Source organism: Vombatus ursinus, unplaced genomic scaffold (assembly GCF_900497805.2).
Source record: "Vombatus ursinus unplaced genomic scaffold, bare-nosed wombat genome assembly UNPS02014820.1, whole genome shotgun sequence".
Classification (NCBI taxonomy): Eukaryota; Metazoa; Chordata; class Mammalia; order Diprotodontia; family Vombatidae; genus Vombatus; species Vombatus ursinus.
This window is the reverse complement of record NW_020954598.1, coordinates 2,749,714-2,764,366: the sequence shown is the minus strand read 5'-3', so window position 1 is coordinate 2,764,366 and position 14,653 is coordinate 2,749,714. Positions and strand designations below refer to the sequence as shown.

At 42.4% G+C, this 14,653-nt stretch overlaps 1 protein-coding gene across 1 annotated transcript in view; it reads left to right on the top strand.

Moving 5' to 3' along the window:
* PHF2 (PHD finger protein 2) overlaps window positions 1-14,653 on the top strand; it is a 199,663-nt gene that overhangs the window by 165,163 nt on the left and 19,847 nt on the right. Inside the window, exons 14-17 of the mRNA XM_027837127.1 lie at window positions 3,240-3,358; window positions 7,028-7,206; window positions 7,425-7,498; window positions 10,122-10,279. Of these exons, the coding sequence (XP_027692928.1) occupies window positions 3,240-3,358; window positions 7,028-7,206; window positions 7,425-7,498; window positions 10,122-10,279 (530 nt within the window). The remainder of the gene's footprint in view (window positions 1-3,239; window positions 3,359-7,027; window positions 7,207-7,424; window positions 7,499-10,121; window positions 10,280-14,653) is intronic.

Sequence of the window (14,653 nt, the reverse complement as noted above, 5' to 3'; positions counted from 1 at the left end):
GTCCCTTGATTCCACCGCCGTTGCTTTTTCTGCCATACTGCACAGCCTCCCTTCTCTTCTACAGGAAGTGTGATAGAAGTGAGTCAGGAAGACCAGAGTTTAAAGCGTCTCTTTTTTTTCCCACTTTTTTGGTGAGGCAATTGGGGTTAAGTGACTTGCCCAGGGTCACACAACTAGTAAGTGTCAAGTGTCTGAGGCTGGATTTGAACTCAGGTCCTCCTGACTCCAAGGCCAGAGCTCTATCTACTGTGCCACCTTGCTGCCCAGCGTGTCTCTTCTACTTTCTAGCTGTGTGACCGTGTGCAAGGCACTAAACCTTCCTGGTCCTCAGTTTCTTTATCTGAAGAGTGAAGAGATGAATGCCCTTAATACACAGGGTTTTCTGACATTCAGTTGAAATAGTTTTTGTAAAGTGCTTTGCACACTATAAACGTGGATAGTGTATGTTTTCTTTTTTAATGCCTTGTACTGATAGCATCCTCAAAGGCAAAGTGGGAGACAGGTAGGTCGGTTGTGTCTGCTTATCTAGACAAATGAGCCATTTCCCTCTTTATGATGAAGGCCATAGCACTCTACCCATGCCATGCTGTTTCCTAGGGATTAATGCTTCACACATTAAGAGTTGGACCTTCCTTATTCTGAATCCTCATCTTTAGCTTTGGGATACCCCTCTGGTTCCCAGTTCCCTTGGAGTAGATGATTTCTAATGTGCCTTCCAGCTCTGACAGTCTATGATTATCAGTAGACAAGTGGGGTGCATTCAAAAGACTCCTGTACCTGGAGTCGGAGCCTGGGTTCAAATCCTGCTTCTGAAGCATGCTGTCTCTGTGGTCTTGCTTACTGTTCAGGGATGCTGGGAGACTCAAATAAGACTAAAATTTACAAATGTAAGAAATTAACAAATGAAATTTCATTTCTTGAGTGAAAAACATATTCAGGGTGAGTGTTGTCGAAATGTCGTGGGCCTGACACAAGCGGAAAGAATTTAGGTCATGGCCAGTGAGCCATCTTACTTCAAACCAAAGGTTCAACCCACATCTGCCAAATGACTTCTCCAGCACACTTGTGTAGGGATCATCCATGCCATCTAATGATTGTCTTGTTCAATCTCTTTATCATTTTTTTTTTTCAATTTCTCTATTCTACACATGAGGGAGCTGGGTCACAAAGCAAGGGCAGTGACTTACCTAAGGTCATACAGCTATTAAGTGGCAGACAGGACTTAGACAAAGGAATCCAAATTCTCAGTCTTATCCTTAACTCACCATTTCTTTCTCTTGGCTTCTCCTGACCACTTATCCCTTACTACCCCTACCAGCCCGGAGAATGGAGCATGAAGACAGCCCTGGGCTTGGGAGGGAACACTGGACTGAGCTCATCTCCCCCACCTGTCCACGCAGTTCTTGTCATCAAGCAATAGATCTGAGCTGAAATGCTGAACTGTTCAGCTTAAAGTCCCATGGGGTTTTGTGTTTTCTCCCTTCTGATATGCTTCCCTCTTGCCTTCTCCATCGCCGTATGACCTCACTCTAGCACTTTTCTCAATGCTACTGTTCGTTATCAGGAACATTTGCTCACCTTCCTTTCCCCAAGGCACAACTGAACTCAGCTTAGCTCAGGCCTGAGCTGCCACGTTGGGCCTGCACGTCTCTGATTTCTGCGTTCTTCTTCCTGGATCGTAGTGACTGAATGATGGCTATGCGGTCGGATAAGTTCTTCCTCTTTCAAGTTCCCAATCTATAGGTTTTAGTTGTTTTTAGAGTATATCTTGAAGGTCCTCCTCCCATCACTTGGTTCAAATCCCCATGATGAGCCATTATGGGCATCTGGCAGCTCTCTTACTGACCAGGTGTTGGTTGTTGATCCAAGTGAGTGCATGCCAGTGAGATGCTGGGCCCAGGAAGCACTTGTGACACTTGTGAACATGCATGTATCCAATGGGACAGGTGTTTATGATATGGGCAGGGAAGAGCTGGCCAATGTGGCCTCCTTCCCAGAGCAGGGAAGTTTTTTGTAGATGCTGGTGGCTTCCAAAGAAAGTCTCCAGGAAGCCATGCTCCCAAACTTTTAACATTTATTGAGATGACAAATAGTGGCTTTACAGATGTTTTATTTATTTAATAATCTTGTGGGTTTTTTAATGCAAGAAAATGTTTTTCTTAAAATTAATTTCATTGAGAAAATTCATTTTTTGCATTAACTGGGTTTTTTTAAAAAAAATTCATTGATATGATTTTTAAGCCCTTAGTAGATCATTTCTCTTTGTATCTCCCGTGGTACCATGCTCTGCATATAGTAGGTGCTTAGTGGATATTTATTGAAATGAATGCTATCTGCCAGTTTGCAAAGAGGCCAGTATCTTGCAAAGAAGGAGGCATATAAACCTCAGCTCATTGAAAGAGTTCCTGACCACGTGGGAGCATAATCATGTGGCCCTTGCTCAGATGATCTTATTTTTTTTCTTATGTGCTATTAAATATTTTCTCAGCAGAGGAAAATTTTGCTCTTTTAAATGGTTTAGATAATGTCTATACAGGTTTTTTTTTTTTTGCCTTTTGGTGAGGCAGTGGGGTTAAGTGACTTGCCCTGGGTCATGCAGCTAGTTAAGTGTCATGTATCTGAGGCCAGATTTGAACTCCCAAGGCCGGAGCTTATCCACTGCACAACCTAGCAGTCCCTCTTTTTTTCTCCTCTTTTTTAAAAAAGGTGTTACTGGTATTCTTAAAAAAAAATCTCACTTCCCAACGACATCCTCCGCACTGCCCTTTGAAAGCAAAGCACGTTGACAGACTGGTCATTTTGGGCAGCATGTGCCTCATCGGCTGCCTGGAGTCCACAACTTTGCTGCTAGAGGAGAGAGGCCTGTTTCCCAGTCAGTCATCTGAAATCACATTTGGCTAATGTGGCTGGAGCTTTGAAGCCTTTCATTGTTGTCTTCATTTACGTTGTTGTGGTCTCTGTGTACGCTATCCTTCTGGTTCTTCTTCTTTCTCTCTGTCAGTTCAAACAGGTCCTGACCATGTTTCTTCTGTTGACAGATTTCATGGGTGGGGAAAGGGAGGTGGCCTTGATGGGGGGTGGGGAGCATTTTAGACACATCCATCTGAAAATGCTCATTTCCTGCTCCCCTGCGCCCCAATGAGAGGTTTGGCAATTATGTTTCTGTTTATTCGTGGGTTTTCAAATACCCATCTTCTGTGTATCCTTGTAAATGTTTCTTTTAAAATTTTTTTTTTCAGAATAGCAAACCTGATTCCTTATTGAAAATGGAAGAAGAACAGAAATTGGAAAAAACTCCTTTATCAGGAAATAAGGACAATAAGTTTATGTTTTCCTTCTCTAACAAGAAACTTCTAAGGTAGGTAGCAAGATGGGTGAACAGAGAGAGCAGATAGAGGTGATAGTGACCTCCTTGAAGGCTTCATCATGGCGTCAGTGTATCCTTGGCTTCCCAGAGGCTATGGCAGTGAGCTGTAAGCTCTGGCCAATATGACTGAGCTGGAAGGGGTTCAGGTGTGAACCCAGAAATTGTCTGAGGACTTACCTGTGGTTTTCGGGTCTTGCATCCCCTCTGGAGCTGGCTTATCAGCATAAGCTTGGTCACTAGGTGATGGGTTTTTTTGACTATCAATTCATTTAATTGTTCATTAATGCATAGAGGTATTGGGAAATGCATTGTTAGAGGGAGTATCTGTCCACATTAGAAATTTACAATTACACTTTTATTTACAATTAAATTTACAAATTTGCAATTACAATTTTACATTTATTTTACATTAAAAATTTACAATCACAATTAAATTTACAAATTTACAATTTACAGAAATTACAAATCCTTGAGATATTGAAATAAAGAAGCAGGAGGGGAGTAGAAAGAGGTGTCAGTATGTCATTGGCAAGAAGATAACATTGGGATTCAGTAGACTTGGTTTTAAGCCTCGGTTTGGGCGTTTAGTAGCTGGGCAAATCACTTCTCCATTTTTAAAATGGGTATAATGATACTTGTACTACCTAGCTCATAGGGTTGTTATGAAAAAGTGTTCTTAAGTGTGTAAACCATAAGTGCTATATAAGTGTGGGCTGTTATTCTGCAAGTAATATCTGCACGTACCCTTATTCTATGCCTTCTTATATAACAATGGCTAGATCTTTAGCTGTATTAATAAATAAAAGTGGGAACTATGCTTGCTTTTCAAATCAAAGAATCTGTTTTATAATCTGTTTAAAAACATTATATTATTTTAATTAGTCTTATTATTTTTAGTCAATTTACACCATACTCTAATTTAGCTATTATCATTGTTCTTGTTCTCATCTTTTTTGATGGAGTTCAGATAGAATGATCTGAGGACAAGTTGCTGGCATGCTATTTATTTTTTTATGTTTAGTATTCTATAGAGAATAATGAGGCAGGTAGGTGGCATCGTGGATAGAGCACTGGCCTGGAGTCAGGAAGACCTGAGATTAAATCTAGCCCTAGACACTTACTAGCTGTGTGACCCTAGAGAAATCACTTAATGCTGTTTGCCTCAGTCTCCTCATCTGTAAAAGATGTAGGAAAAGGCAAACCACTCCAGTATCTCTGCCAAGGAAACCACAAATGGGGTCATGAAGAGTCAGATACGATTGAACACAACAAGATGATGTTCACGAATGTTTTTCTTGTTTTGGTCTGGATCTATGACTTTTATTGGTGAGGTATAGAAACTGATCTGTAAGTTAGTTCCAGAGAGTTTTCCCTGGCATTCACAAGTGAAACGACTTGCCCATACTGACATGTGGTAGAGACAGGACTGGTCACCAGCCCTTCCCGACTCCAATGAAGGCTCTCTCTCCCTCGTGGCAGCATACTGCTGCCTCCCTAGCTCTTCCTGTTTTTGTTATACCATGCCCAAAACAGCTCCTGCCTTTTCAGAGTAAGGGTTGAGGGCACCGGAAATACCTTCGACCAGAAGTTTATAAATCAGCGGCCAGCATTTCCTCCTTGAGAACTTTGAACAAAGGTCTTCGGCTTCTCTTCTCCTGAAAGTGAAATTGCCCCTTCTGAGACAAATGAAAGATATGGAGATACAGAGATTTATCCACTGCTTCTCTCATTCCCCTACTAACTGATCTTGAATACCCAGCCACCATGCCCCCACGTGCAAGGCATTGGACACTTCTGCCTGTTCTCCTCCTAGTTCAAATTAGCCTTATTAGACACGTGAAGCGAATTACTCAGATGGGGAATTTAGAGCAGTCGTTTTCCATAGCCGACCCATCTCAGGATTTTGTTTGCCAAAAGAGCTTAATGATAAAAACGTGTTAATTTGCTGCTGTTTCCATGCAGTGAGTCTTAGTAATGCTGTCAACACCTGTCAGGGTTCACACAACAATTGTTTTATGGTCTGGCACTCTTCTGATGTGGTCCAAATCAAAGTGCCCTGGGACAATTCCAGTGCTATACCAGTCAGCTGCATCAGTGACAGAGGAAGTACCCACTCTTGGGGTAATGGTTCTTTCACATGGTAGACACGTGTGCATCCATTCATGTAGAGTCTGTGCAAACGTGGTATTCACGCATATGAACATGTGTTGATAGAGCCCAGTTACCAATGGTTACATCCAAATCCGATATTGTAGCCATTGAACTCGTCATAATCCAAGTCCTTTAAAGAAGGGAATTCTGGTTTCTTGCTTTACTATTTGACCTTAAGCTAGTCCCAGATTTTTCAAATGCTGAGTCTTTCTTGCTTGCCTTCTAGTATCTAAGCACTTTAGAGAGTCAACCTAATTTAGTGGAACAAAACACTGAATTAGGAGTTGGAAAGCCCTGAGTTCAAATCCTACCTACCATCCTAATGAAGTGTGTTACCTTGGACAGGTAATTCAACCTCCCTGACCCTCAGTTTCATTATCTCACAGGGTTGTTGTGAGGCTCAAATATACAATATACTTTATTTAAAGGGCTTTGAAAGTCTCAAAGTGGCTATAGATTTCGGTTCATATTTTTTAGAAGGAGACGTATTTGATGAACAAGTGTTTGTTAAGCCCCTACTATGTTTTAGCTAACCTAATAGTGCTGGGGACACCACAAACAGTACCCTCATATTACTACCATGCTTCCATATGAGAACAGGTAAAAATCCATACCCTCTTATGATGAGTTCTAATAAAATGTCTTGAAAATATAAAGTAATTTATGGCATAAATGTCAAAATTAGTAACCTGTACATATAGTATGCCCTTAAACTGTGTTAGATCTTTTTTTTATAGTATCAGTGTTATATAATATCAGAGTTTTTTTTTAATAGTATCAGTGTATCTGTTGTTAATAATAGTATCTATTTTCAAGAGCTGTCCCATTTCTATAGCCCTATAGCCCATTTCTATAGTATTATTTGAACTTCACTTTACCACCATTTTTACTATTAGGGGGTCAAAAAAATTTCCTGACAATTCCCTATATGGACCACACATTGGGGGGGTTTTCAATGGGGACATGTCCATGAGAAGGCAGGGGGTATATAGAGAAGATTTGGCAAGATTGAAAAGGAGGTAGTAATGTGGGCCTCATTTATAAGTGGGGAATATGGAAGCTCCAGGGGTTCTTTCAGAACATGGTAAATTATTTGGGACTAATAATAGCTCACATTGATTTAACTCTTTACAGTCTGTGAAAAGCTTGACATATCTTATCTCAATCGATTTTCATAGCAGCCCTAGGAGGTCAGGGTTATTATCATGGGCATTTTCTAGATGAGGAAACTGAGGCCATGAGAGGCTAAGTACCTTGCTCAGGATCACGTAGCTAATAAGTATCAGAAGCAGGATTAAAACTCAGGTCTTCCTGACTTTGGCCTCAATGCTGTAAGCTCTATGCTACCCTCCTCCTCTTGAGGGTTTGAAGTCTTTTAGAGGAGCCAAACAGTGTGGTTACCTGCTTGGGAGTGAGGGAGAGGCTCATGGAAGTTGACAGTTCCGTTTTTAAAGAGAAATAGTTGTTTGCATGAACCTGACCGATGATTTCTAATCTTTGTTGCAATAGCTCCAAAGGCATTAAAACCCAGACGAGTCCCGGGGTGTTTGGGTCCTTACAGAACTTCAAGGAAGACAAAACCAAACCAGTTCGGGATGAATATGAATACGTGTCTGATGACGGAGAACTCAAAATTGATGAATTTCCAATTAGACGGAAGAAAAACACAACAAAAAGAGATTTGTCTTGTAAGTCATGTTCTCTCTGTATTCAGTTATAGCAGTGACCTTAAGCTCTTTAGTTGAAGAATTCCTCAGGCTAGCACGAGGAAACATTTCCAACAAGCAGCATGTGCTTGACTTGCCTTGTAGACCTAGTCAAGAGGTGCATATCATTGTCCAGTTGTGTGAAATGTGCCATTTTCTTCAAGAAAATCCTGTCATTCCAATTTCATTTTTTCTTTTAGTTTTGTCAGATAAGAGGGAAACCATCCAGCACACACCCGTGAAGAAGCCAAAGGTTGAATCAGTATTATACAAGGTGAGTTGTACTTCTTCAAATGTATGTTATCTGTTCGGTGACATGGTTCATTGACGTGTCTGTGTTCCAACTAAGGTCATGAGCCAAGTAATGTTGAGATGAGCTCCAGCATTTTGCCACGAAACCAGAACACTAGTGATGGATTGTCCTTCCCAGAAAGAACTGTTACAGTGCCAGATTGCCACCATTGATAGGGCCTTAGCACTATTTTTCTAGTGACACTTTTTTTTTTTTTTTGCTAGCTTCATCTATACTACTTCTCCTAACCTCCCTTATGTCTTTAGGAAGACAGCAGATTGGGGGTAAAGATACAGTCTTTGGCTAAGGAATAGAACAAAGCCTTTTTCATTATGAACAGAACAAGTGGGCCTAACCAGACACTGACAACCTCAAAAACAAGTAAATATTGGTTGGTTTTTAACCCCAATCTTCAATGTAAGCTCAGCCTGCTGAAGTTGTGACTTCACAAGCACACATTAGGCTTTAGGCAGAGGTTGTGACCAATGTCAGTACTGTTCTGCTACTGACAGTGTCATCTCAGTGGCCACCTCTCTTCCAGGAAGCTTGCCCTGATCTGCTCTGCTGGATGGAAATAATCCCTCCCACTTTGGGACTCTTGTACCTCTATTTTATCTTTACTTAGTATGTTCTCATTTAGGTAATTCAGGTACTCCTTCCATGACTCACTCTGGTGTGGAGGTGACCTTGAGTTCTCAAAGGCCATGCTAGGTGATGTAGTGGATAAAACGCTGGATTTCGAATTGGGAGAACCTGAATTTAAAGCCATCCTCAGATGAGCAGTGTGACCCTGGGAAAGTCACTTTACCTCTCTCAGCCTCAGTTTCCTCATCTGTAAAATTGGAATAATAATAGCACCTACCTCGCAGGGTTGTTATAAAGATAAAATTAGTTAATGTAGGTAAAGCACATTACAAACCTTAAAGCACTCTATCAATGTTAGCTCTGATGGTGATAATGATGATGATGACGATGACGATGACGATGATGATGATAATGTTGATGTTGATGCCAGTAAAGTCTTAGTTTTGTTTGGTCCTAAGAAACAGGAAAGGCTTTCATGTATGGGCATGGCAATGTAAACTTTCTCTCAATATACATACGTATGTATATATGTATGTATGTATATGTGTGTATATGTGTGTATATATGTATGTATGTCTGATATCCAGACACGAAAGTGATAAATTCTTTTAGCCATTGTGACATTGAAGACAATGAGGAATCTCGATCTGCATTCATTGATAGAAGGAGGATCCACACAAAGGGAATTATAAATTGTGGATGTATTCAAATAGTGCTTGGGGCACATTACTTCTATTTCCTGCCAGACCATTGCCTTGAGTGCATGTGCCATGTTTTCCTAATCTAGGCATCTAGGGGGTGCAATGGGTAGAGTGTTGGAACTGGGCACAGGAAGACCTAAATTCATATCCTTTTAGACACTCACTAGCTCCTGGGCAAGTCATTTAACTGCTGTCTGCCTCAGTTTCCTCTTGTAAAGAATGAGGATAATAATAGCACCTACATCCCAAGGTTGTTTAGGGGGGAAGGATAAAATGATGATTTTTGTAATATTTGTAGTAGTGCTTTATAATATTTGCAAAGTATTGTTTGTAAGCCTTAACGTTCTGTATATATGCTAGCTATTATTTTAATGCTAGCTATTAATCTCTGTTCTCTATGACATCAACTACAACCAACAGTCATTGATCTGTACTGAATATTTATTGAACCTTATGCCTCCTATTGCACTTTATCTGTAGCTGAACCCATCCCAAAGACATGGCGTCATTTGCCACCATTCTGAAGGGGAAACTGCTTTCTCTGCCCACTGTGCTCTTCCATCCTTATTGGCCATGTGGACAGTTTTCTGCAGATTCCTAATGCTCTTTTGCCGCGTTATTAGATCCAGTGACTGCTCCTCTGTGTCCAGTCGGTTCTGCTCAGAAATGGGAATGAAGGCAAGGGTGGGCAGCTAGTTGTTCTCCATGGTAACTTGTGTTGACCATCGTTACCACCAGGACAGAGGGCAAAGAGCTGTTAATGTGCAAAGGATCCTAGAATTTAGAGCTGGAAGAAATCACTTAGATCGATCCCTTCCCATGTAACAGTAGCTTCTCCCCTTTCATTCTAAGGATATTCAGTCTTCCTCCCCTCTTTCCCCTTCTGACAGTGCTCACCCAAGGGCAGTTCCCTTTTAACCTCGGTAAGATTCCTGAGAAAGAGAGAAAAGGCTTGTTGGCATTGGGTCTGGAGGGCAGTGGTCCTTTCTCAAAGCTGGATAGAAGAAGAGAGGAGCTTGCTAGGGCTCTGACGCTTTGACCATATGCCTCCTGGTTTCCACAGGTACATGAGTGGGGCCCAGGCACCAAGGTTTGACTCTTCCCATACGTATATTATTTTCAGAGCTCACTTCAGGCTGTGACAGCTAAAGTTTCTTTAACTGGCCATTTTTCCCCCCAAAGGGGAATTTATAAATTTATTACATTATATATTTAAAATTGTGTTATAAAAATCCATCCCCCAGCGGATGGCTGTTATTGAGCACCACAGATCTTTTGTTCACTTTGACTCACCTGTGGTTTTTGCCTTGTCTCAACAGAGTGACGATTCATCAGATGAGGATTCTCTCCATATTGATACAGAAGCCAAGCCAGGCCGCAATTCCAAAGTAAAGAAGGAAAGTGGGAGTTCAGCAGGAATTCTGGATCTTTTGCAGGCCAGCAAAGAAGTTGGAGGCTTAGAGTATAACACCAACAGGTAGGCTGCTCTCGTCAATCCTGACCTGGGACGCTGGGGAGCCTTTCAACAACCCAGTGTTGTCAGTGTGTGTCGCTAAATACAACATGTCTGTAATTGGGCAAGCATGCCTGGGAGGGAGGAACCCTAGCCAGTAGAAAGTGTCAAGCTCTGGGGGATGATGACAAAGTGGGCCCATATTTTCATACCACAATAATACATGGGGTACCTCACTTTTAAAAATTTTATTAATAGTTTTTTTTATTTTTACGTCATCTTTAATTTCAAATATTCTTCCTCCCACTCCCCTACCCAGTCATTCCTTGTAAGAAAGAATAAAAAAGAAAGTACCCCAAAAAAAATTCTTCAGCAAAACCAAACATGTTGGCTGAGTCTGATAGCACATTTGATGTTTGACTCCCATAGTCTGCAGCCTCTCCATCTGCTCATCTTTGCTCTGGGGCTGAAATTTTTCATTGTGATTACATTGTTCAGTTTACTTTTCTTCTTTGTGCTTTACCTTACTATCATTGTATGTATTGTTTTTCCTGATTCTGCTAGCTTAGCTTTGTATCAGTTAGTAGAAGTCTTGCTTCTCTGCATTCTGCCTATTCGCCATTTTTGTGTGTGCACTATTTCTTTACATTCATGTACCAACATTTGATTAGCCATCCCCAAACAGTGGGCATCATCTCTGTTTCTATTTCTTTACTATTACCAGCAGTGAAATGCTTCCCTTCTGAAGAGATTTGGGTAGTGAGCTTGTGTACTTCTTTAAGAAGGAGCCAAGGAGGGGAGAGTGGAAGTTTGATATAGCTTCCCTCATTCCTAGGGCACTGCTGGTACATTAGCATCTCTGAATAGAGAAGTAGAAAAAAGGTTGGAGGTGTGGGCATTGTCTCCAGTTCCAAGAAGATACAGGGTTAAGGGAGAATTGAAATAGAAAGTTTGTGGTCTTGAAAATCATTGGGGTGAGAATGTCTGATATGCATATGTTGGACGTGGAAGATCCTGTGTCTCAGTGGCATTGCCCTCAGAAGTTGGGAACCATCGTAGCCTGAGTTGGGTTTTTCAAGGTGTAGATGGCTGCAGATAGAAAACAACTCCCACGGAAATTGTATCTTCCTTTAATCTAACGAAGCCATGCTACCAGATCTTTGCATAACTTGAGAACTTACACAGTTACACTTGAAACCAAATGGAAGCAGCCTTTGCAATAGACTCACAGCCACCAAAAGCCTCTAATCATCAGCCAACCCTCATGGTCTCCCCAGTGAGCTCCTCCCTATTGGACATCATCAAAAAATCCAACCAAAGATGGGGAGGCAACAAAAAAGACCCTCCTCCGTGCCCCACATTCCACTCATTGACATTCTAGTAGGCTGCATCCCTGGAGTTTTATGGGTATGGGACTTTGTGTCTGCTACCTCAAGAGTGGGGGCTAATTCCTGACCCTGAGGGCTGAGGTGGAGGAGGGTCAGGTCTGCATATTCTGAAGCCAAACTCTTGGCATCTGGCCAGGAGAAAGATGGGCATAGAAGGTCTGGTGGCACCCCATAGAATCAGAGACCTGGTTGTATTGAATGGGTATTGAGGGAGAGCCTGCCCTGTGTAGTACAGATGCGCATGGTAATGTTTGCACACATCTGGACCACTCTAGTTAGAGTGGTCTTATCACTTAGCATCAGAGTTTGGGGAGACCTTAGATCACGTCTATTCCAACCCCATCGTTTTATAGATGAAAAAGATCAAGGCCCAGAGAAGTGGCTTGTCCAAAGCCAGGTGGGTCATTAGCAGGGCTGGGGTTTGAATCCAAGACCGCTTAGTCCAAATCCAGTGCTCTTTGTACTATGTCATGCTGTCTCACAGCAGTATCTCATTTATCCAGAATCCAATAAGCAGAAAACTTGTATAGCTGGAGACTTTTCTGTAGTCCTTTTTGGGGCAGTCATTGCAAAGATCTTTCAGACATGGCCCCTTGACATGGCCCCTTCTCAGGGCCCCTTCTGAATCCTCCGAGAAACATTCAGTCACCTCCAGGACACTGTATGTGCCAAGTGAACTTGATTATATTTGGATATTGTCCTTGAATGAATAGGGTCCTCTGTATATGATTCCTGGTACTTTTCTGGGTTCGATTAACCCCATCACTCTTATTCTTTGACCACACTGGAGCTAAGTAGGAGCTGATTTTGCATGTGAGCACCAGGCCCTGAGATCATAGAATCAGACGTTAAGAGTCAGAAGGGACCTTAGAGGTCATCTCTTCCCATCATCTCATTTTACAGATGATGAAAGTGAGGCCCAGAGCATACCCAGAAGGATGGAGGGCTGACACTCATGGAGGGCTGACACTCATTTCCACCCTGTGACAGTCAGTTCAGGAAGGCTACTTCCTTAGGGACCCTACTTTCATATCATTCAAATTCTTGACTCTTGGAAAAGGCAACAGGGTACAGTTAGAAGAGTGGGTGGCCTGGCTTAGATGAAATCTGGTTAAGCCATTTGCCCTGGGTGGGTTGAGGGTGTGGGCACTCGTAACTCAGAAATGAATAAAAGCCGAACTTTTATGCAAAGGCACCAGAGACTCCAAGGCTTTGCCTCCCCATTCTGTCCAATCCCCATCTCAGCCTTCTTAGCCTGTGTGGTTTCTGAAATCAAAGTTGAAGCATCAGTAAGAGTGTGGTCTGAAATCCAGCCCTGCGTGCGGTTGGTAGTTTGGCAGGAATCGGCCATATCAGCCCTTGTTCTTAAATAAACACTGGGGTTCTGGTGGTGTGGGCTAAGGTCTTGATTGGAAATAGCTCTTGCTAAATCAAATGACTGTATTTTGTTTCATAAATTACTATTTTGTATGCAGGATTCTCTTCACAGACAGCCATGACATGCTTTATTCTAATGGGAAAGAAATAGGACCCGAGCTCTTTATGGGGTTTTGGACGACAGATGTGGGGAAGGTTTTCTGCTAGGTATCCTGCATTTCCCTTTCTGTTTTGTTTGCTTAACAAAAAACCCACAAAGTGAATAAACTTGAAATCTTTATCTTGGACATTACACATGTCATTACATGGTAATGCTCTGTAGTTATGTTTTTGGTGAATTTGGAGTTTTGCTATTGTAACTTGGAGTCATAAAACACGAGCTGTCAGGAACATCAGATGTCAGGAGTTGGGAGGGCCTGAGCTGCTGGAGCTAGAAGGACATGGAAAGTTAAAAATTAGAAGGGCCCTGAGAACATAGACTAGGCTGGAAGGGACCTTGGAACACAGAATGTTAGGACTTGGGGGGGACCGTAGAAAGACTGAGCCGGAAGGAGGATCAGAACATGGAATTTTCAAGTTGGGAACAAGAGTCACAAAGCACAGATTGTTAGAACTGAAAGATCATAGAACATGGAATTGCTAAAGCTGAAAGAGAGGCTTCCAAGGCTATCGAATTCAACTCTCATTTTCAGAGGCTCAAACCAAGCCCCAGAGAGGGGAAGCTCAGGGCTTCACACAACACAGCTAGTTAGTGACAGAGGTGGATTGTGTCTCTGGCTCCCAATCTCCTGGGCTCTTCCCCAGACCAAGCTATCTCCTTGTGAAAGTTCCCTCCTCCAACCACTGGTCGCAGTAGTTTCACTTTGCTTGTACCAGGGGCACAGCGCAGGCTTTCTGGGCACCATGACATCCCTTGTCAGCACTCTTAGCTTATGAATTTTGCATTGGTCACGCTTCTCCATTAAATGGTCATGTACTTTGCAGATCAAGCCTCCCTGTGGGTGCTAACAGTTCTCATGGTTCTGCATCTTTAGAGGGCTGAAGATGTCTACCACCCAGCCAACAGCACATCAGAGAGCTTAAGCCCCCAGCAGTCCTGGGAACTCTGGCTTCTCATAAAATCCCACAAGTCCCCCGAATAGCAATGGACCTCTGTAGCAGAGAGCCTTTGGGGCAGTAGGTACCTAACTGCGGTATGTGGCGCTCTCTTCCTCTTGCTGAGCTTTCTCACGTATCAGAGGGTCTCCACAGACCCAGACAACAGCGACTCAGAAGTGTCGGGGGCAAGGGAGCCCAGCTTACCCTGCTGTTTCCATTCGAGCTGAGGGGCAGAGCCTGGGAGGTCCTCTTTGGAACTGATACACTGGAGTTCATAAAAAAGGTTTTGTTCACAGTCTTAACCAAGAGAAAGTAAAGACACAAGCAGAAAAGGAAAGAAGTCATTTATGGACCCTGTAATAAGTCACAGCAGCTTTCAAATGCCTAATGATGGTTTCCTGTTTCGTGTTCTATATTATGTACATTTGAGAGCACAGGGCCAGAAATGAAGGGAGGCTGATCTGCAGATAAATACCCTAATGAGAAACACTTTGCATTCAGTCTCTTTAAACCAGTTTTACACACATGCATGCAC